The sequence below is a fragment of the Anolis carolinensis genome, chromosome 2 (assembly GCF_035594765.1).
Source record: "Anolis carolinensis isolate JA03-04 chromosome 2, rAnoCar3.1.pri, whole genome shotgun sequence".
Lineage (NCBI taxonomy): Eukaryota > Metazoa > Chordata > Lepidosauria > Squamata > Dactyloidae > Anolis > Anolis carolinensis.
Window position 1 is genome coordinate 204,015,136 of NC_085842.1, and position 24,451 is coordinate 204,039,586.

General features: G+C 38.6%; 1 protein-coding gene and 1 long non-coding RNA gene across 6 annotated transcripts in view; both read right to left on the reverse strand.

The window, feature by feature from the left end:
* The window catches only part of rnf38 (ring finger protein 38), a 140,801-nt gene that overhangs the window by 24,967 nt on the left and 91,383 nt on the right, over window positions 1-24,451 (reverse strand). The window contains exons 1-2 of one of the 5 annotated variants that reach the window (XM_008114602.3): window positions 12,226-12,352; window positions 8,323-8,390 (exon numbers count right to left, since the gene is read on the reverse strand). The exons of 1 other annotated variant lie outside the window; for it this stretch is intronic. In XM_008114602.3, the coding sequence (XP_008112809.1) occupies window positions 8,323-8,334 (12 nt within the window). In that variant the 5' untranslated portion in view covers window positions 8,335-8,390; window positions 12,226-12,352. 3 more of the 5 variants (XM_008114601.3, XM_008114604.3, XM_008114605.3) reach the window with 3 other exon arrangements.
* LOC134296493 (uncharacterized) lies at window positions 10,931-11,936 on the reverse strand. Its single transcript, XR_010003269.1, has 2 exons — window positions 11,241-11,936; window positions 10,931-11,130 (listed from the first exon to the last, which is right to left on the reverse strand). It is a non-coding gene; the product is annotated as an uncharacterized LOC134296493 (long non-coding RNA).

Sequence of the window (24,451 nt, forward strand, 5' to 3'; positions counted from 1 at the left end):
TGACAATTGTTAACAAAGTGAAAGGGACACAGTAATAGCCTCATCAGAAGACCTGAATTATTAAGTAAGAAATACCTTGTTTTTGTTTATTTGTTATAATGCTAGTGTGCAGAATAGGCAATTACTTCTGGATAAACATGATAAAGCAGCTTCTAAGAACTGGAACTACTAGCACCAATACCCTTCTGACTGGACTGCACTGATATTTGAATATTAAGGGCCGGAGGGGTGTGTGTGAAATAACAAATTGCTGCAAGAACATCATTTTCAAAATATAGAAATATATTCCAATACAAGTAAGGAAAGGTAGAGTTTTCCAATTTCTACAGTTACAGGCAGAACACTGAAATGAACAGGTAGTATTTTTACAGAGTAAAATTTTTTTTACAAAGCCCCAAATAATTGGGAGGAAGGTTTCACACAATTCACAATATGAGAACGGGTGAATACCTCATAAAAGTTCTTAATTTAGGGTTCAGTTAAAACACTTCTTTTGGTAAATGTTCAAATGCATGTCTGTTTTTTCTAATATGTCTTCTCTTGATATGACCAACTATTAGTATAAATAGATAGATCTATTTATCTATTAGTATAGTTATCTGAGTTCCACAGAGAGTTCAGATTTGATTTGCTCTATGATCCATTTATCTGTCCCTTTGGCAAGTTCTAGCATATCTGCAGAACGCTCTCCAAGCACATCTTAAATGAGTGGATTCTCTTCTTATCAGCTTTCACAAGCATACACAGAAATTAGAAATATGATGTAACGGACCACTCCTAACAAGTAGTATTCAATTATGTATCCTTACAGCTCAGGATCCATAGCTGCCTTCCAAGTTATAGAGCATCCTTACACTGACCACTTAAAATGGACTGAAGGCAGCTGGAAAGTTAGGTGTCCAAATGACACACAGAGTGAACAAGCACAGGAATGCACTTCAGAGGCCTTAAACCGGGATAAGCAAATTCACAGAATACTTCAAATAAGGGTGCTTAATGCACCAGCAGATTGATATAAATCACCTTGCATGATGAAACTGATTAATGCATTGAAAATCTTGACTAATTCAGTGTCTTCACAAAATACACTATGTAACACAATTTTTGTTCCAGGGTTATAAATGCCATTTCCTAACTGGTCATATCATAAAAGCATGGAAAAATTTACTAAATTGCAAAAACACTTTCAAAGTATGTTCCACAAAATTAAACACTTTCAAACCAGGAACATAATTTTTTTTTCAAATGCTGTTACATAGTGTTTTGTATGATTATTATTTTTGTTTCCTTGAGGTCAATTGTAAACATGCACTTGCACTTTCTTTCTCCATTCAGAGTGCATTCTGATTTTTGCTATTTTCTGCTAGGAGCATCGTGTGAAATTGTTGATGTTCCCTCCTCCAATTTTCATGCCTCCTTCCTTAGAGTCTAATTCTTAGTTACAACTCAGATTCAAGACTGACATGTTGTTTGTGAACTTAAGATTCTGCTTCACAGCTCAGTATATTTTGACATATATCTATCATTAAGCATTTATAAACCCAGCACAACACACATCCTATTTAATAATCCACATGCTTTTAATGTGAATTGCTATGACCTAGAAAGGCTACAAGAAGTTTTTGATAGAAATCACTGTAAGTCAGAATATGTTGACTTACACTCTTTTTTTAAAGTTAGAAGCCCCTTCTTAGAATAACCAACTGGCTGCATGAGTTTTACACAATCTAGCCGTATGCTACATCATCAGAAATTGCCCTATTTGTGCATTCTACATTCCAATACAGGCACAAAATATGGCTAACTTGTATTGTTGTAACCTTCAACAACATTAAAATCTCTCGTTCAACAAAAACAATATTGTATCTTGCTACTTAAAGATCATTGCCAATTTTCAGACAGTGTGAACAGATTGAGTATTTAAGCTAATCTTGAGGACATCAATGAAATTGTATGCGCACAGGTCATGTATGGGTTCTGCAGCACATTGTATCACGAGATACAATGGATCAAAAATACACTCTCACTTTGCTTTTGCAGCACTACAACCACTGATGTCATCATCTGCTTTGTTATTCATTTAAAAGTAACAAGACACCATCAGTACACTTAACTGAAACTGGTGACACTGTATCATTGGTTTTTTAACAGTATGGAGTAAAATCAATATGCTCACATGACTAAAACAGCAGTATTCAAATACATGTAGGATTTAACTGAATATTTTTCTATTTCATTTTGTCATGTCTGTTTCAATCAATTTGTTATGTATGGTGTACAAACCAGCAGCAAAAGCACTTCTGCTTAATTAGCAAAAGACATAATGAAACCTATTTACACAAACAAGATACAAGGCAGTCAGTAAAAAACACATGACTACCAAAACATACGTAGCATACAACTATTTGGCCCAAACCATGCTTTAAGTATCTATAGTATGATTTGAACCAATGTTCACCTTAACCTTCTTAGATGGATGGAATTTGCTTCAATTATATTGAAACTGGACTGGAATATTTGAAGGAATTCATTAAAATACCTTCTTTCACCACACAGAAACTAGTTCAATATATTTTCAATTACTCAGAATTTATTTAAAAATTGGAAAAAGGCATTACCAGATAGCATTGTTCTTAATCAAGCGAAAATAGTTAAAAGTGAAGCAAGAAAAAATGTGTTTTTTAAAAACAATGAAATGTACTTCAAGTTTCCAGGAATGCAAATAGGTTGGAAACTATAAAATTAATTTGTAAAACCCCTGTATTATTTAGGATCATATTATAGCCAATACTTAAAAATAACCAATAAGCAATATTATGGACAAATATTACATAGTATTTAACTTATAACAAAAACTTTCCTTCAGCTACACTGTTATACTTATACCATTGATTTTTACCACTTCTATGACAGATTTTTCATTTTTAAAAGACGAGATAGCATAAATGTAACACCACTGTCAAAACCTCCCTAACAAACCTAACAGGGGGAAAAGCAGAATAACACTACCACATTCTCGCATTTCATTCCCAAACCATACAACATTCACACTGGCCTCCAACTGACAAAGAGTTTTTCTCTCACCCTGGACTTTCCACAGATATATATATAAACCTTCCTTGCTTAGTTTCTCCATACCTCACAACCTCTGAGGATGCCTGCCATAGATGTGGGCGAAACGTCAGGAGAGAATACTCCTAGAACATGGCCATACAGCTTGACAAACATACAACAACCCCATTCTCAAACCACTTATCCGTCTCCCTCCTTCAGTGCAAGAAAATACTTGCACTGAAACGTAACTTGCTTGCTTTAGTTTCACATACCCCCTTGACAGGGACCCAACTATTAAGTATTAAACTATAAGCCCATTCATTTAATTGGAATACAAGCTCTTATTATTCAAAACACTTATCTTAAATCTCAGATAAGCTGTCGTCCGTCTCTCTTACACTTTAACTTAACATTAGAACTCCTGGGAGCCCACATGAGATATGATCAAAGGAAAATATGAAACACAACTACAAATGTGAACTGTATGCAGTATGGTGTTGATTGTTTCAAACCCCTATTTAGACTTCCCTTTCCTATTCCTTTCAATTAATTTCTACATACTGTGATTAAAAATGTATAAACTATTTGAAAGAAATTGAGAAAAGATAGCTGAAGGGAGAATGAAAGAGTTAACTGCTATATCAAAAATGTATGCTTCTATAAGGTGAAGTATTTCTAGATGCAGGGTTTACCTTTTTTGTCCAGCACATACCTAAATTAAGTATCTTGAATTTTGCTTTATGCTGACATTTCTGAGCTAATTAAAACTGTGCACAGAAAGTTAGCCCTAAATATGTGCATAGTTTTCTTTGTGGAGATGTATTAATTTTGTACAAACACAATTCTACCAGAAATCACTTTTGTAGCTCAGCAAGAACCACTCCTGAAAGAGACTTTGTGAAAGGATTTTTTTTAAAGCCATTTTAAAAACAGATCTAGACTTGTTTATTTTAAACTGCAATTGCTTATAGACATCTTTAATAGTCTTAGAACCAGCTGGCATATTTCACCGCATGGGCAACAAGCTGGAAAACACCACAACTAACAATATCCATAGCTTGGCACCATTGAAATCTGCACTTGCATAGGTTCTGCAGCACAATAAACTTTCAGAACAAAAAAATACCCTCCAATATGGTTCACTCATAAGAATACACATTATACTTTTGAAGCACACTATGAATTTTAATGGCAGTGAAATGTATAAAATATGACATATCACCACTCCAAAAAGGCATGCACCATCTCACTGTCTTTTATAAATAAACAATGGGTGCATCTATACTACTGAATTAATGCAGTTTGATACACTTTAACTGCCATGGAACTGCCAATGCTATGGAATACTTGGAGGTGTTTTACAAAGCCTTTATGCCAAAGAGTGCTGTTGTCTCTCTAAACTGCAATTTCCAGGATTTCACACAGTTAAGTCAAACTGTAGACGTGCCAAATGTTATGGGCATTCCTCAGTTGTGCAGCCCTCACTGAAAGCATCCTGCCAAATGAAAGAGCCACAATCTGGGGAGTGAAATATTTAGGCTAATCAAAAAGCAATGCCATTATAAGAGGGAACAAGGGATATATCTATGGCTTTGTAATTTTCAACTGAGGAAAAAGTTTTTAAGTTAGGGTTTTTTTGGAAAGAGTTGGGGTGATGGTGGTGTCGAACAGGAACCAATCCCACTGATTTTAGTAAAATGAGGATTGCAAAAGTAACTATAACCATTTTTAGTGAACACTGCCTTCAGAATTTTTTAATGGCAAAAGGTGAATTTCTGCACACTAGCACTCAATGACTTACAGTATTCTGCTATCAGGACAGATAATTAACCAGTTTAGCTATCCCTTGCCACCAGCAGAATATGAACTCACAGGTGTTTCCAATTACAAGGTGGTTGGGTTTTTTTAAGGTTTGAAACAAACTGCTTTATTTACAAAGTGTTTGGTTGCCAAAAACGTTTGGTTCGTTTAGACCAAAAACGTAATTAGGGCAGTATCTTTAGCAGAACCAAAATGATTAACAGTATTGCTTTCTATGATGGAAGGAGATGGCGTTTGGTAGATAACCATTCTCCCCACCCTCCCCTTGTGTTAGCTATGAAAACGTAATCTCAGAATTAATAAAAAATAATACTTTATGACACATAGAATCTCAATTCATAGACAGGATGGTGGAATTTGGCAAATTTAACCCAGTTGCATGTTCTCTCTCTGATGTGTATGTGTTGCCCTCTTTAAAAAGCTACAGTTAGGAAAGGAATCATTACAACACAGAAACATTTTAAAAATGACCAAGCTATTTCTTTGAACTGTATGAAAACTTTCTGAGACATTCAGGTGAAAGACCTAGATTCTTGAAAACTATATTTAAGTTTTAACTGAATCTACGGTTGTCTTTTAAAAATATGATTTAAAACGAAGCCTCACTTATGAAATTTCTGAATCCATGTAGAATCTTAGTGAGTATTATTATTATTATTATTATTATTATTATTATCCCAATTTATCTTCCAAAAGGGGACTCACAAAAGCACAATTTAAAATATGCACATATTAAAAGCTTTTTATATAAAAGAGCTAAGTATCAGGAAAATATCTCTTTTGAGTTAAATATTATAAATGTGACATTAAACAACTAACATTATGTAATTGTTGAATGAACTGCAGACAGCTGAGCCATGTAAAGCAACTATAAAAATAGAGAGAGCCAGGCCGATAGTTTAGAAACACATGGATTTAGTGGGAATTAGCTTAACTTGTATTGATCATGCCTTACTTTTCTTTTTGGAGAAACAGTTCTGTCTAGTTAATTACCAAACATACTTGCTAATGGAATATCCTAAAAAATCAGCCCCAAATCCAGTAGTCAAAGTGCCACTGAATCAGCAGGAATTTACTAGACACTTGTATAAATTCTACTGATTCAATGGAGCTACTCAAGCTCCAAGTAACACTTGGATTTAGACCACTGTCATCATGTAAGGGATCTTGTCTAGTGCCCTTGTATGACTTTACAAACACCAACATTGTTTCTAAGTAGACCATTCTATATTTCAAGAAAATGTCGATTGCATGTTCACAGGGCTTGGATTATATACCTCTTTCATACTAAGGATCTATATATTTGAAAAAAAGCTTAAATAATTATAGTAACTATTATAAACATGCTTCTTTAAAGAACCACTAAGTCACCAAAAATTTCATTCAACTTTGCATTAAGCTCTCTGATATTTTTGCAGAAAGATTTTTTAATCCAAAAGTCAATCATCAATTTTATTAAGTCTGACATAAAAATCATTGGCACCAGTCAGAGTGTTGCCTTAGGGCTTTCTGTTTCTAAGAAATTTTAGAGAGGAAACAGGAAACCTCACTGCCTAGTGATATTAGTAATTGGTAGCATTTTTGGCAACACTTAAAACTATCAGCAATGGTGAAGCATTCTCATTTTAAATGCTATTGTAAAGGTGCATCTACACTGTAGAATTAATGCAGCTTGACTTCACTAACTGCTATGGTCAATGTGATGGAATGGAATTTGTAGTTTGGTGAGGCACCAAAACTCTTTTTCAGAAAAAGCTAAAAGGCTACAACTTCCATGCTTCCTTAGAATTGAGCCATAGGAGTTACAAAGTGGTGTCAAATTGCATTTAACTCTACAAAGTAGATGAGCTCTAAATTTTTCTCTTACTTGGGATTTATGAGTTCTATCGCTAAAAAGCATAGAGTTTAACAAAAAATGGGAGCAAATTTTGGTCTTAAATATACAGACAGTCCTCCACTTTTGCAGATGTGATTTCTGCAGATTTGATTATTAACAGGTTTAATTGTTCTCTCTAGGAAAACCTAGGTCCTCTAGGGAGATTATCTCCCTACAGTAGAGTTTTCTTTTAAGATTAAGCATGCTGGAGAAACTAAAAGATACCTCTTTAGCTCAGAAGTTCATAACCTTTTGAAAACTTCTGGAAGTTCAAATACATACATACTGTATACTTGCTTACACATTAAGCATGTAGTATTTTTTAACTAGACTTCCAAAAATTACTGATTTAAAAGTCTTTCTGGGTACAAAGATTTGGGTACATGCAGAATGGTGTTTATGAAACTAGAAAACAAATGGTTACATCAGGGATCTCAGCATGGTCCATGATCAGGTGTAGAGGAGGGCACCTTCTGTCTCAGGTATATAACATAATTGTTTTCAATTGTAGGAGGCCACTGACTGCAAGATGCAAGTACAGTAGAATCACGCTTATCCAACGTTCTGTATTATCCATCACAGTCGGCCTTTTAGTAGTCAATGTTTTGTAGTCAATGTTTTCAATACATTGTGATGTTTGGTGCTAAACTAGTAAATGCAGTAATTACTACATAATGTAACAATTTATTGAACTGCTTTTTCTGTCATTTTGTTGCAAAACATGTTTTGATGCTTAATTTGTAAAATCATAATGTAATTTGATGTTTAATAGACTTTCTTTAATCTCTCCTTATTATCCAACATTTTTGCTTATTCAACGTTCTGCTGGCCCGTTTATGTTGGATAAGTAAGACCCTACTATATCACCACACAAAAATATGTCTTAAAATTGAAGAACTACAGTAGTTAGTTCTGCATGGCAAGAACTTGAAAGGGAGACTGGTTGAAAATCTCAGGCACATATAACTCCAAGAAGCACCCACTTTTTAGCAGAGGTGTCAAATTTGTGATCCTCCAGCAATTTGGGCCTCCAACTCCCAGAAGCCCTAGCCAGCTTGTCCAATGGCCAGGAATTCTGGGAGCTGAAGTCCAAAACACCTGGAGCATGACACCACTGCCTTATGGTATAGAGACAGCACCACATAATATCTGACCAAGCATGTAGAGAAAGTGTAACGTATTAACAGTATTGAGAATACTAAAAGAATGGTAAAGTTAACAATTGCTGTGAAGTATATAGACTGGTGCTATATAAATATTACATTATATGTAATTCTGATGTAGATGATAAAACTACAAAACTTGTATTGCTGCTGTTCACCTTGCAAACATGGTAACACAAATACAAGTTGGCATTTTTTTTTTCAAAGTGAAGGAAACCAGATCCTAACCTGAAAGAAATGCTACCTAACTTAAGGTGACTAGCTTTGAAAAAGTTATCTAATTGCGATGCAAGTATGCAGTGTGTCTCCAGGAAAACTGGTAAGTATGCAATTAAAATAAATTGTATAGCTTTTCCATAATCCATGTAGACACTGTCATACAATTCCTTACACTCCTGTCACACCAACCTTTCTTTTCATTCTTCACTGAATACTTTTTCCTCTCCCTTCCAATGTTTTCTCTCTGTCCACTCCACCTATTTCAGAAGAACAACACATAAATGTTTTTTGCACCTGAACTAAAACTGCTACTAAAAAGGTAGAAGTACAAAATTAGCAAATGTAAAAATTATATTACAATCTTCAGAAACAGTGTTTGTTGTACTTTAAAAGTCTTTTACATACTTATCCTCAAAGCCCCTGAGAAGAGCAGCCACAGTTTTTATGGAGAAGAATAATGGGATATTGCACTAAAATGGACAAAGATTCCACACAGAATCTTAAAGGCAATAAGAATTGACAAGTCACCACAATAATGTATATTGTTTCTAAATGCTTGTTTATCTTTTGCTCACGTTTTGTATTTGTGTCTTTGACTGTTGATTTTGTATTGCATTTTAACATTTTGGAAGCCACTTTGGGTCCCTTTGTGGGAGAAAAGCAGGATATAAATAAAGCAGGATATAAATAAAGATAAGATTATTATTATTACGTACGGCTGGTGGGAATGAGAGAAAAGGCCTTCTCCATGATGGCCCACCCACCTCTGAAACTCCCTCCCTAGAGAAGTAAAGACGGTTCCCTCCCATCTCTCCTTTAAAAAACAATTAAAACTTATTTCTGCACACAAACATATGGAGAGGAGGAGGATTAGACAATGGATACCCAGATAACGGAGTGCCTCCGGCAGTGGTTCTCAGCCTGTGGGTCCTGAGATGTTTTAGCCTTCAACTCCCAGAAATCCTAACGGCTGGTAAACTGGCTGGGATTTCTGGGAGTTGTAGGCCAAAACACCTAGGGACTCAGAGGTTGGGAACCACTGCCCTCCGGGGAGAAAGGGTGGGTTAACAATAAAGTATATTATTATTGTTGTTGTCGTTGTTATTATTAGGCCCTATTTGGAAATTACTACTGTATATTGGCTTTGATGACTTTGTTGGATAGTCTTTGTGTGGTTTTTATCTATTGTTTGTGCTTTTATGTTAATTTAAGTGTTAGGTCAGGCTCTTAATTTTAGATTGTATGTTTATAACATGGTTTTAGATATTGGTCTAATGTGGGATTTGGTTGGTTTGTTTACTGTATTTGTATCTACTGTTTTCAAGGCATTGAATGTTTGCCTTTTTGCCTGTTTTTATCCGCCCTGAGTCCCCTTGGGGAGATAGGGCAGAATACAAATAAAGTTTATGATTATCATAATTGGGTTGCTATGAGTTTTCCGGACTGTATGGCCATGTCCCAGAAGCATTCTCTCCTGACACATTCTCTCCTGACACCCACATCTATGGCAGGCATCCTCAAAGGTCTGTTGGAAACTAGGCAAGTGGGGTTTATATATCTGTGGAAAGTCCAGATTGGGAAAAAGAACTCTTGTCTGTTTGAAACAAATGTGAATGTTGCAATTGATCACCTTGATTAGCATTTAATGGCCTTGCAGCTGTGGACAAATCTACGTAAGACCACCAAAAGAAGGGCCCAAACACAAATCAAGTAAAATGAAAGGCACTACAGACTAATTTAACCAGAGAGGTCCATAGCAGAACCTGGACACAGTATATTATTTGAGAACACAGAAATGCTGGACCACTCTAACAACCACCTTATCAGACTACATAGAGAAGCCATTAAAATCCACAAACATGCAAACAGTTTCAACAGAAAGGAGGAAACCATGAAAATGAACAAAATCTGGCTGCCAGTATTTTAAAAAACCTCTAAAATCAGGATAGCAATTAAAGAACATCACTTCAAAAACAGGGGAATTGCAGTCTGGAAACAATCCAGGCCAGCTAACACCTCCCAACAAAGGATTCTCTAAGGCAGGAAAGAGCCAGACTTTGCATCTGCATGGCCATTCAATGCTAATCAAGGTGATCAACTGCAAGATTCACACTACAAATAGACAAGAGTTCTTTCTCTCACCCTAGACATTCAACAGATATATAAACCCCACTTACCTAGTTTCCAATAGACTTCACACCTCTGAGGGTGCCTGCCATAGATTTGGGTGAAACATCAGGAGAGAATGCTTCTGTCCAGAAAACTCATAGCAACCCAGTGATTCTGGCCATGAATGCCTTTGACAACACATTATTATATTATTATTACTACTAAGAAGATAGTATTAATGACAATAATAATAAAGCAAACTTTATTTGTATACTGCTCTATCTCCTTGAGGGGACTCAAGGAGACTAGGACACAGAACAATGGCTTCAAACTACAGGAAAGGAGATTCCACCTGAACATCAGGAAGAACTTCCTCACTGTGAGAGCTGTTCGACAGTGGAACTCTCTTCCCTGGGCTGTGGTGGAGGTTCCTTCTTTGGAGGCTTTTAAGCAGAGGCTGGATGGCCATCTGTTGGGGGTGCTTTGAATGCGATTTCCTGCTTCTTAGCGGGGGGGGTGGGGGGGGAGGGGGTGGTGGGTGTGTGGACTAGATGGCCCATGAGGTCTCTTCCAACTCTACTATTCTATGATTCTGTGCAGTTTCCATCATAGATAAAACATTCAATTACAGAACAAGAAACATACAACCATAATAAAACACTGACTCAATTACTACTAACACAACATATTCATTTAAAATTAAACCCGTTTAATTTTTATTTTTGCCCCTTGTACGCATAATTCAGCAACAAGGAGGAAAAACAATTTTGCGTGACTCAATCATAAGAAGGCCAAGTCAAAAAGTAGTTATTCTCAGTAGATTTTTCTTTGACTTCTTTTATGCAAGATCCATTACTTTGGGCAATGCCTAGACCCGTGGTTCCCAACCTTTGGGCCTCCAGGTGTTTTGGACTCCCAGAAATCCTAACCAGTTTAGCAGCTGTTAGGAAATGTGAGATCTGACGTCCAAAACACCTGGAGGCCCAAAGGTTGGGAACCATTGGCCCTAGTTAAAAGGATCTTCAAGGAGAAATAAGGATGGTGGGCCAAGCACGTTTTAAGTCCACAAGGCTTTAGCTTTAACAGTTGCATGTCCACTTTTGTGTACTGAAGATACAGAAGATGGGACGAATCAGGCCAGGAAATGGGCCATATCCTCTCCAAACATACAATCCGTACACAAACAATAATAATAAAGGGCTGCTGGGATTGGGGGAGGGAAGCAGACACAAAGAAAAGCAATCCCAAGAGACGCTAATGGCCACGCTAGAGAAAGTGGGACACCCTTCCCCCCAAGGAACCCCATATACCCCACTCCATAAGGGCCAAAATTACCTTCAGTCAATAGCCCTGGTCCTCCTTCCCAATAGGAGAACTGGGGGAAACATATCCCACTCCCTAAGGGCCAGTTGCCTTCAATCAATAGGCCCTGGTTCAAAGAGAACTGGGGGAAACACAGCGGCGTGGCTCTCGCTGGCTATTGTCTTTCCCTCATAAAGAACCCCCCACTTCCGCCCCTGAGTGGACCGTTGGGAGAGAGATTCGTGAGGGGATTTCTAGGCCACTCCCGCCCCCCCCCCCGAAAGACCATACCATTCCACCTCCCTCCGCCCTGCTGAGTGAATCTTGGGCGAGTCCATTATCTACAGGGGGGGAGGGCTGTCGAAAGGACCCCACTCCTTCCTCTTAGGCGCCAGTACCTGAGGGGCGTTGAAGGAGCGCTCCCTCGGCCCGCCACCCCTGGCAATGGCTTCCGGGAGAGTCAGCGCGGCTCCATCCGCCCATATCACGCGCGGAGAAGAAAAAAAAAGGCCTGACCGCACCGCTTTCCGGCTCCCTCTTCGCCTCCTCGAAGCCTCCCTCCCAACCCGAGCGCGCGGGCTCAACGAGAGCCCGGCCGCGCCGCCTTCTGCGCCCTCGCAGCGCTTTCACAACATCCACCTCCGCGCTCCATGGTGCCCTCGCCCCGCCCCCTCCACCTACCATTCAGCCAGCAGGGAAACAATGACGTCACCTCTATTGACTTCCTGGCCTGCCAATCGCAGCCGCCAAACCTGCCAGACCGCCCCCTTTCTCTCCTTTTAGGCGCCCGCGCTCCCTTTTTCTTTCTCTCTCCCTCCCCCCCCCCCCTCTGGCAACGAGAGGACTCTTCCTTTGTTTTAGCTGTTACGCGGAGACCACCAGAGGGTAGGTCTCCTTTACGTCAACGCGATGACGTACCCGAGTCATAACACGCAGGCGCTATGGGGTGTTTCGTTTTTTCAAAAACAAAGCCCCCTCCGTTTCCCCCTGTGGATGCGCATGCGCACGAAGACGGGCCGACCCTCTCTCGGTTTAAAGGAGCCGCAGCCAAGATGAGGTTCAATTTCAACCATGGAAACGAACAAAATCTGGCTGTCAGTATTTTTAAAAAAAACCCTAAATTCAGGACAGTGAATAAAGAACAACACTCTGAAAACGGGAATTCCAGACATGAAACAATCAGGGCCAAGCTAACACCTCCCAACAAAGGATTCCTCTAGGCAGGAAGCAGCCAGACTTTGAAGCTGCAAGGCTATTCAATGCTAATCAAGGTGATCAATTGCAACATTCACACTTGAGGTCTTTCTCCCACCTTGGACATTCCACAGATATATAAACCCCACTTGCCTAATTTCCAACAGACCTCACTACCTGCCATAGATGTGGGCGAAATGTCAGGAGAGAATGCTTATGGAACATGGCCATACAGCCCAGAAACTCACAGCAAACCAAGATGAGGTTTTAATATGTGAAGTGTAGCTGCTCCTTTCCAAAGGGGAAACCTGTATCATAGCAATATATACTAATATTATCTGTAATATTAATAATTTTTAAATTTAATATAGAGTTGCTGTAAATAATTATATTTTGTGTTGAGATTAAAGTCCCATTTCCAAGGTATCTTGTGACTATACATGTTACATATAAAAAGGATATATGATAGTGTGCCTTTGAAACTAAAAGAGACAAAACAAAAAGTAAGATGTAATGGCTAACAGTAAAACTGTTATCAACAGAATAATTGAATTCAAAGTATTTTTAAATTACATCTTCTGGCGTTCTGTGCTTTACTCATTTTGTGGAGAGAAGGAAGAAAAGGACTTGTGATCTTAGGGTGATGGAAATCTGCAAACTAAAATGTCTAGATCTCATTACTAATCTGCAGAGGAGTGGGCAGTGAATGCTACTGGAAAAGGCACAAACATTATTGTGAAGGGATATGACATCCAGCCCCCAACAAATGTGGAGGATCCTGTCATTTGAGGAGAAAAAAACAATTCAGGTGGCAACCTGGAGGAGGAATCTGCAGTGCAAGCATATGCACCATTTGTAGCACACGGATGAAGGCAAATGTCCTCAGATATGCTATTGTGATGGCGTCATTTTAAAAATTAATTTAAAGCCCCATTCTACAAGTAGTTATACTGATGCAAAGGTGAAACTCCAACAATCGACAGGAAAGCAACTCCAGTTATTTGGAACATTTCTCTACTATCTTTACTAGCCGTTACTAGCAATGGGTTAAACCCTTGCATAGACTGGACTGCTGACTTGAAGGTTGGGTTGCTGATCTGAAGGATCGAATCCGCAAGATGGGGTGAGCTTTGGTCTGTCAGCTCTAGCTTGTGGAGCATGGGAGAAGCTTCTTGGACATCCCTTGGGCAATATCTCTGTAGACTGCCAATTCTCTTACACCAGAAGCGACACAATAAAAAACCCATCCTTCATTATTAAAATTCCAAGGCCACATACAAAACCTATTGAAATTAACCATCAAAATATACTCTTAAAATTCCATATCAAACCCAACAAATTTCAGTAAGCTAGGAGGCATTACATTACTTGGGCAAATAAATCTGCTCTAAAACAGGCACTAAATCAGTATCAAGGCTGACACCTCAGGTACTGCAGAGAGGAGGATATTCCAAAGAGAATTGTAACGTAACAGACCCTTCCTTTGATGGCTGATGGCAATACATATGCATATATCAAGAGGCCTTGAATGTGAATGATCCAGCCCACCACTGTTTCTAAGCACTGACCCACAATTTGGGTAATTCCACCAAACTCATGCCACAGAGAAACACTGCTGGGGAACATCAGCATATAGATGACAGCATATCCCAGATCTCTTAGTGACCATTCCCAATAGCTTATCACAAGGTTTGTTAAAGTGATATGCATGCCACTGCAGCCCTATACAAGGAACTTTGCCACATTCTAACCCATTCCATAAAACCCTCACAATCTGTTCAAACTGGGATTGAGGGATTAAGAGGGCATGGGATTGGCTGAGTTGCTCCAAGTGCCTTGCCTATTTATTTATTTATTTATTTTATGGCATTTATATCCCACTCTTCTCACCCCAAAGGGGACTCAGAGCGGCTTACAAGTTATATGTACATACAATATATATTATTAGCATAGCACAATATTAGTATCATATATTACTATATTGTACTATACCCTTATATTGCAATATTAGTAATATTACATGTTATATTTATTATATTATATTGTATTATTATTAGCATTATATTGTATTAGAATATTATGATCAATATTATATGTATATACAATGCATTATATTATTAGCGTAGCACAATATTAGTAACACCTAGAGTGACCAAGAGGCCTTGATGGCGAATGATCCAGCCCACCACTGTTTCTAAGCACTGACCCACAATTTGGGTCAGTGTCTATGTCTTCTGGATCTATACAATCGAAGCCTATTCTGCAACTTACCAAATGGGCATGCTGTGCCTCAAATTGATCTTTAATTTTAAATGGTTTCCATGACCTTGCAAAGGCAAGTGATCTTGCCTTCAAACTGTTCTTCCAGTTGAACGCAACATGGTTTCATGGGTTCTAGCACCCCATTGACCTGGGTCAATGGTCTCCAGCTTTGAACCTCACAAAACAACTCTGGTGTGGCATAGGCTGCATGTCCTATCCTTAACTATTCTTAAAGTGAACATTCTGTTCTTCAAACAAATATCCCCTCTCCACTCTCTCACATGCAAACCTTCCATATAAACCAATTTGACTTGAATATTTGCTTGTTTCAATTTTCTTTGTTCTGATAATTCCACACCCTGAACTTCATTTTAAAGCTCAACCTAAAGATTAATCAGCAATTTTATGTGGAAAATAATGACAACAACAACAACTTTATTTATAGACTGCCCTATCCCCTCAAAGGGACTCAGGGCTGTTTCCAACATATATGGCAAACATTCAATGCCAGCGACAAAATATATCGAAATAGAACACATCAAACAATATAAGCAGCCTAAAGACAAAAACTTAACATAACCCAAACATACATAATTTATCACAGGATTAAAATCTAAAACTAACTGTTAAAACATTATAATGCGATATATGCCACTGAGAGTGAATATATGCAAATGAAGTATAGTTGGGAATTTTCCCTCCAAGAGAATACTAGAACAAATCTATATGGAAATCTGAGACAGATCAAGAATAGCAAATGGTGAAAGCAACAGATATATTGCAGGACTTTCAAAGTGTTGATAAAGGTAGTTACCTATTTCCTTCAGAGGGATTTGTTTTTCCCCTTCTAACTGAATAAAATGTGATATAATGCCTCAAATACTATAGAAATCACAGCCTTTTGATACACTGCTGAACTTAATCCCAAAACAATTTATCTTGGATGAATCCGCCCCAACTTGGCACCTTCTAGATATGTGTGGACTACAACTCTAAACTCTCATTACCATTAACCAGCGCTGTTAAATGGGTATACTGACTGGTAATGGTACTAGCTGCAGACAAACACATCCAGACAACACTATGTTGGGGCAATGATATAAATATATTTCATGTTTGGGCCCTGGATCATCAAAATAATGTACTTCCATGAAAAACAGCTTGATATTTGTACACAAGTAAGCCCAAGTTACACTGGTAATGATTGTAACTGGGCATTTTATGTAACATGCATCACAAAGTATGGCTCATAATAGCAACCAGAGTACAGCAGAGAGAGCAAGCCAAAAATACCAGGGTAGAAGCCTGGCTGTTGCTGGCAGCTGTAACAGAACATGGCATTATCTAATGCTGCTGCCAGTCACCATGGGAACCACAAGCATCTATATTAGTTCAGGTAGAAAGAAGTTGTAGCTGGTAGCATGGACTGGGAAAGACCAGAAGCCGATCTGATCACAGCAGACATAACTGAATTGTGACAAGGGCTTGAAAAGGTCAGGGAAGATGCCCCCTCGGTCAAACACCAGTGCAGTGGGTTAGTGTGCTTTTAAAAAAAATTCGTAAGCATATGAAGGTTTTCCAGATGCTAGAGGTTTACCAGACACATGTGCATGCAAGTACAGGCAGTCCCCAGATTTGCTCTTAAGTTAAATTTGTAACTCCAGCCAAATAGATCTATCTTAGCTTTGGATAGCATAGGGATAGGTTAACATGGCCATGGTGTTTGTTTAGCTGTTTGTGCCTCTGTTCAGAAGATTTCACCTCACTTTCTGTCCCTGTGATAATTTGATTTTGAAGAATTTGGCTGGTTGTGGAATTCTCCCACTTCCCATTGTCTCATCCCTGTTCTTAACTATGAGTTGTTCGTAAGTTGGATGTTTGTAACTCAAGGACTGCCTGTACACACAGGCACACAGAATTTAAAAAAAAAACAAAACATAACAAGCATATTTATTGGAGCAAGACTGCTGCTTATCATGCCAATCAGCCCCTAGTTCTTCCTTTATCAAGAGCAAATCAGAGATAAAATATATTTAAAATTGTTTTTATTAATGGGAAAAAACAAGAAAAAACATGCAATATATATTTTTAGAGACATAAAACTAAAAACTACACAAATACATTGTATTTGGGAGAGGCGTGACTTTTTAGAAAACTTTTGGAAAACTAGAATCTCCATAATCTTTTGGAGAATGGCATTCAAACCATTTGAAAATCATAACCTTTTGTAAAAGTATGATCTTCCAGAGAAGAGTCAAAAACATGTTTGAGTAAAATCTTCTCTTCGGTAATATATATCCACATGTACTTATGCAAGTCAGTTTGGTTTCCAGTTGTTAGACTGATAACCTAGTTGTCTCTGATCTGTTAGGAACAGCGATTATGTCAATGCACAAAAACAGCAGTTTCAGAAGTGTTCTTTTCAGTGCCCAAAAAATATCTACTCTCCCATAAAGTATCTTGTTTCTATATCATGCTCTCATGAGACAAAAATAAAGTAGTCTTCGTTAAAAGTACCATAATTTGGTTTACTCACAATCTTCATGTATTCAGCATACAGGTATATAACTTATCAATCCAGTTACAAATACTAGTATATACTCGAGTATAAGCCGCCCCAAATATAAGCCAAGGCACCTAATTTTACCACAAAAAAACTGGGAAAATGTATTGACTCGAGTATAAGACAAGGGTGGAAAATGCAGCAGCTACTGGTGAATTTCAAAAATAAAAGTAAAAATAGATACCAATAAAATTACATTAATTGAGGCATAAGTAGGTTAAATGTTTTTGAATATTTACATAAAACTGTAATTTTAGACAATAAGACTTTAAAAAGATAAGACTCTGATTACCTATATACTCGAGTATAAGCTGAACCAAATATAAGCCAGCCAGGACCCTCACTCGAGTATAATCCGGAGGGGGGACTTTTTTCAGCTCCAAAAAGGGCTGAAAATTCGGCTTATACTTGGGTATGTACGGTAGATTTGAAGTAGTTTCTCTGTGCAGATAACACTGGGCATCTTTCTTACAGTCAATAGCAGCATGAGTTTGCTCTTAACAGTCCATAGTCTAAAGGTGTCTCTCTGTCTTCTGTGTTCTAATGGAGTCTGTGCTCCAAGCAGTCTCATGTGTGTTCTAAAATGGAATCTGAGATCAGAGAAGTCCCAAATCTGATAATGTGGTTTGCAGTTCCTCCCACAACCCCATGAAACATAGAGTAAAGGGAAAGCTGCATACCAAAGCATACATATACAATACAGTAAGCAAGCAGATTCATATACAAAACAAATTACTAGTAGAGGCTTGAAAAAGGTTGCTATTTCCAACATTGTATCTATTACTATAAGACTACAACTAAATGATTACTAAAAGTAAGAAAAATCATGCTAATTCATGAATCCCACAGTTGAGAAATGTCCCCATTGTTGTTGTGAAAGCTAATGAACAAGTCCCAATCTTTCTTAAAGCTGGTCAAAGATGTCTCCTTAACAGCACAATCAATTTGTCCATCACAATGAATTCACAGACCATCATCAGGAATTCTTCTTGTGTGGAGAAAAGCATTTTGTTGTATCTGCACCACCACAGGCACCAACTGATTGCTGTTTGTCACAATAGGGGCATCAAACTCTTGTGTTTTTTCCCATTTCTAGTGATGCACCAATATAAACATTTAAAAAATCCAACATTTTATGAGATACGCGTGCGTGCAGAAACCATTCCTGCCTCCTGCTGAATTTAGCCGACATTAATGAATTGGGATGCTAAAACAGCACACTGAACAAAGGCCTTAACAAAAGGCCTTAGAATCATAGGTAAATTGAAAACAAAATATTTGCTTGCTTATTCCCTATCAAATGCAGAAATGATAAATGATTCAAGATGGGAAAGTATGGAAACTAAAATAAATATTTTTGTCCTTGCTCCTTTGCGACTGCTCCTTCTCCCTATCTGCGGAGTATATCTCTCCAATGAAAGGTAATGGATATGTTTTCCTAAGAGAACAGCCCCAGAGAAAATTATGAAGCCAATCACAAAAACATTCGCTAATGAAAGGGAGCTCAATTTCTATCTTTCTTGTGAAAAAAAGGGATACTTTCAAGTTCCATAAGGCCTCTGAAAAAGCTAAAATAGTAATTTCACCCAATGGAATGTAACAAGAAGCAGCTTGACAGAAATGAGAAAATATAGTGAATTTGCCTGTATTCATTAGATAATGTGAAAAAAGCAGTTTTCTCATGTCAAGTTTATGTTTATGGTTTTCTGACTATTATTTACCTTTAAAGAATCAATTTTATAAACAATTCTATTCACCAAAACAATCCTTCATACAAAGGATTTTCCAGGCTACATTCTAAACTACATGTTTAAGGGATATAGGGTCTATTCCAGATTTTTCAGGTTTCAAAGCTGCCTTATCGAGAGTATACTCACAGCTAAAACATCTCATATTCTCCCAAATAGTGTATTTATGTTAATGTGAAATAAACCTACATTGAGCATATACCCTCTTTCATGTGAGATAAACACACACACACTCTCACACACACTAAATATACCATACTTCTACCCAATGATATTTCACATTGGTTTCACTAGACTTATCACAGCATTTCATGCCTGTTCTCATTACAAGGAAACATTCAAGAAGTTTATTGGAATTTAGCAATTTGCAGTTAAAACTCAACAAGCAACTTTACCCATAGGTCATCAGATGGTGATTAATTTTGTATACAACTTTTACGCCTTGTCTCATGCAACTGCGAAGCACTAAATATGAGAGTTAGTTTCAAAAAAATACCTAAGTATCAATGTTTGACAGCAGAAAATGGAAGTTTTACAGAAGATGATTTTACAATGATTTTAACAACATTTGAATGTTCTTTAGAGGGGGACTTACATTGATGTTGTGGGTTTTTTAAATTGTTTCATATGCGGCTTGGGAACATACTGCAAATCTCTTCTGGTGTGAGAGAATTGGCTGTCTACAGAGACTGCCCAGGGGATGCTGGATGTGTTAGCTGGGAGGCTTCTTTCATGTCCCCGCATGCTAGAGCTGACAGATGGGAACTCACCTCGTCTTACAGATTCAAACCAGAAACCTTCAGGTCAGCAACCCAACCTTCAGGTCAGCAGTCCAACCAGCAGAAGAGTTTAACCCACTGCACCACCACGGCTCACTGTTGTAGTGGTGTGGCTTCAAATTGTTGAAACCATTCAATATCATAAAAATTACAACATTTTCACTTACAGTATCCAAGCAATTTGTGGCAATTCTAGTTCAGCTCTGCCCTGAACAAAAAGATGAAGTGAAGATGCAAACTACCAGAAGCTACTGTTATAAGGAGGAAATTTTCAAAACCTTCTTTTACAGACACTTAGGTATTCTACTCTCCCTTTGCAAAATTTGACAGAAAGTGATGATTTAAGACATCTTCATAAAAAAACCCTAAATCTAGTTTTAAATTAATCTCCTTCATCACGTCCTGTAGTTTAAGGAATCGCATAACATCAGAAGAATGCAATATATAATCCATGTTTGAAGCTCAATTATAAGATTTCCTAAATCACATTATCTCTCCTTTACTGTTCAGTGTAATATAGATGTATCCATCCATGCCTTTTAAGGTTTAAGTACTCAGGATATTTAGATCACCTATCCCCAAATCTAACTCCCAACAGACATTTAGATCTAGTCTCATCAACTCTAGCCAGCAAGGTAGATAGTCAGGGATGATGGGAACTGTTGTGCAAACTTAACTACCCCAGGTCAAGTGTGGAAGGCTGAAGACAGCTATCTGAGGGCCCTTCCACACAGCCCTATATCCCAGAATATCGAGGCAGAAAATCCCACATGGGGTGCAGACTCAAAATTAGTAAGAACATCAGCCATGGCCTTGTCTTACTCAACTGCTGAGGATGCCGGCCCTGTTTGGCACATGCAGAATAATCACAGGATGTCTTAAATCTACACCTGTTGATAAACTCTACAAGCTAACTGGCATTGCCCCCACTGATGTGCGACGGGAACTGTGAGAGAAATAAGGTTGAACACTGTGAAAACCATTCATTGTATGGCTATCAGCCTACTCCCAGTGGACTCAAATCAAGGAAAAGCTTCATGAGAACCACCACTCCTCTTGACGTTCTTCTAGCCACAGTGAAGGCATCCCTCTGGGCAGCTAAGCCAGGAAATCCCAGTTGGATGGCCTCCCACAAAGGTCTGCCTCCAGGGGCAAATCAAGAATGTGCAACCTGGAAGTCTTCGAAGAGACTCAGAAGTGGAGTGGGCAGATCAAAAGACAACCTAGCACTACCCAAAATAATCCTCCATCTTGTGTGACTGTGGAGCAGAGCAGACAACTCCGCATCTGTATGCTTGTCTGCAGTGTCCTGCCTAATGTACAAAGGAAGAATTGTTTGTGGCTACAGACAATGCGATCGCTGTTGCCTGTTTTTGGTCAAAAGGTATTTAGCCTCTTTGGTTCTTCTATTTTTTATCAGTTTTATACTAATTTATGCAATGCTTTTGATATGAAATAAATAAATGTAAACACATGCATCTTTTTGCCCTTAGAAAGGGTCTCCAGCCAGAAACTGCAATTCTCCCAGATGCTAGCCAAGCCAGGTTCAGATATCATCCTGATCAGAACAGGATGAGCAATCCTAAAGAGAACCTGTCGGCTCTTGAGGCAGCAGCACCATCAACTTACAGCTGAATCCCAAGTGGAAGTATTCCTAATTGGAAGAGGCAAAGGAGGAGGAACTCAGCTGCAGTTGAAAGGAGCCCTTTCCAAGGCTACAACTGAATCCTGGGTTTGCTTTGTTCTCCTTGGAGTAGGGGGATTACAAAGTTGACTGAGGGGCAGCACCCTGATGGGAGCACGGTTTGAGCAACCTGTTGCAACTGAGGTGTTGTTTGACTTGTAATGTGCCCCTCCCTCTCATTCTAATGCTTCACTAGTGTTTTGACCCCTCCTATCAAACTCTCCCTCTTTCCCATTATTGCTTTTCTAAACCAGTGGCACAGCGTGTTAAAGCGCTGAGCTGCTGAACTTGTGGACTGAAAGGTCGCAGGTTTGAATCTGGGGAGTGGAGTGAGCACCTGCTATTAGCCCCAGCTTCTGCTAACCTAGCAGTTCAAAAACATGCAAATGAGAGTAGATCAATAGGTACCGCTCCGGTGGGAAAGTAACGGAGCTCCATGCTGTCATGCTGGCCACATGACCTTGGAGATGTCTACGGACAACGCTGGCTCTTTGGCTTAGAAATGGAGATGAGCACCAACCCCCAGAGTTGGACTCGACTGGACTTAATGTCAGAAGAAAATCTTTACCTTTACCAAATTGCTTTCTAAACTTTTTTATGACTGCCTCCTTAGGGAACTGTGTTTCCCCATCCCAGGGCTTTTGTGCCCATCTTTGTGCTGGTCATGGACCGTAATAAAGTCTTGACTGATGGACTGAGGTGTCCCCCAACTCACTTTGCTCCTTGCTCCTCTTCCTTCTAAAGGGGAAAGGTGTCATTTGAGACCCAATGATTTTTTATCCCTGATATCAATCTTTCTTACCAAATCAGTAGCATCCCCACACAACACACTGAATGCTCTATTAGTGATGAAGTTAACTGGGGGTCCTTTTATATAGCCATACAACCCAGAATATCAGGGCAGAAAATTCCACAATATCTGCTTTGAACTAGGATATCTGAGTCCACACTGCCATATATTCCAGCTCAAAACAGGTAATGTGGAATATTATTCAGCTGTGTGGAAGGGGCCAGGGTCATGTAACTAGTGTGGAAGTAGAGAAAAGCTGGTTCCTTGCAAGTCTTTAGTCATGGGTTTTGGAAACAGTATATTTTCTGGTCACAAGAAATGACTTTCACTATGTTATGAGAAAATGTTCCACAACAAATGCCCAAGCCTCACAATGCCTTGTCAGTTCTCAATAGCCTGTGGTGGCCTCTTTCTACACCTCTGTGTGTGTGAACAGAGTAATGCAATGCCACCTTCACAGATGAGAGGAATGATGTTACCTTGCCTACCCTCTTAACAGAAAGAAAAGGTGAAATAATATCAGCATATTTTAACATGAGATGCAGAAAAGTGCAAATTCAAAAGCACCACTGTTCTCAAGTACAAAGTCATTGTCATTCAGCATTTATACTGCACCTGATTATTGAAGGGAACCGTGAAACAATCTTTTTTTTTTTTTAAAGTCCTAACAACTATCTTATGGGTGAGCACTTTCTTCCACTTATAACTGAGGAACTCAGACAGAAAAAGAAATATGTTCCCAGATCAAGACCACCTGCATCTGCTTCTGAATTGAGCTCTAAAGCCAGGTGCAACCTAGACCACAGGAACCAAACCTGTTTTGAATGATATCATACATTTCTGGAACCTGAGAGCATGTCTTTCCCCAACCTTCAAAACAGCAGGGAAAGAACAAACACAGCTACTGCTTAGACTTAAAAGGCTAGAGCTCAGGAGCAAGGATTCCCCCCCCCCCCCCCTTTCTCCAAAATGCCTAGGTAGCAGAAATACAAAGAATCTTCTCCATAGCCTCAATGTGAAAAATGTTTCTATTTAGGCAGAATAACCCAAAGAGATGTCTGAAAGCAAGTCCCTTCCATCTCTTGTACCCTAAAAAGTCAAAACTGAAAACTAGAGGAAAAGTGAAGTCAACAGAAACGTGCCCCTGTGATCTTTCCTACCTTTTCTCAGCCAAAGTGAACAGCCTTAGAGACATGAAGTTTTATTTTATGATCAACCTTATAGTCTGTGAAGGTTTTGTTCTTTTGTGCAAAACTCAGAAAACCATGAAAATTATTCCTACACTTTGCAATGGAGATTAAAGCCTACTTAATACATGCCACTGACCTATGTGGGTGACTAAATGAAATTTGTACATGAAAGAGAAGTTCCTAATCACGCGTACTTTAAGCCAACCGCTACCCACATGATTTGAGTGCACTTTTCTCGTGTTTAGGATGTTGTGCTGGTACAGTTAAAACCCACACAAGCCATATGGGAAGTGGATTATCACATGGAGTTGAATCCAAGAGGTTGCACTGCAGCCTCCTACTCATGTGATTTCTATGTTTCAAATGCACCAATAGCAAGTTTAGGGATAAAAAGAGGAAGAAAATGTACTGGTAAAGCATATGGAAAGATAGCCTATTAGGCCTGATATCCACACACAACAACATCAGGATCTGTGTAATATCTTTGAATAATTCTGAAACAGTTTTCATAATATATTTAAATGTTTGCATACTGTAAGAAGAACCAGCAAAGAGTTGTGCATACTAAAACCCTACTGCCAACCACCATAAATATAACCTAGCATCCTCTCCGACTACTGAAATCTGAACATGCCTTAAACATACATTTTCAGCATATGCTCAATGATGTTTAGAGCAGCATACTTGCTTCTTCAAA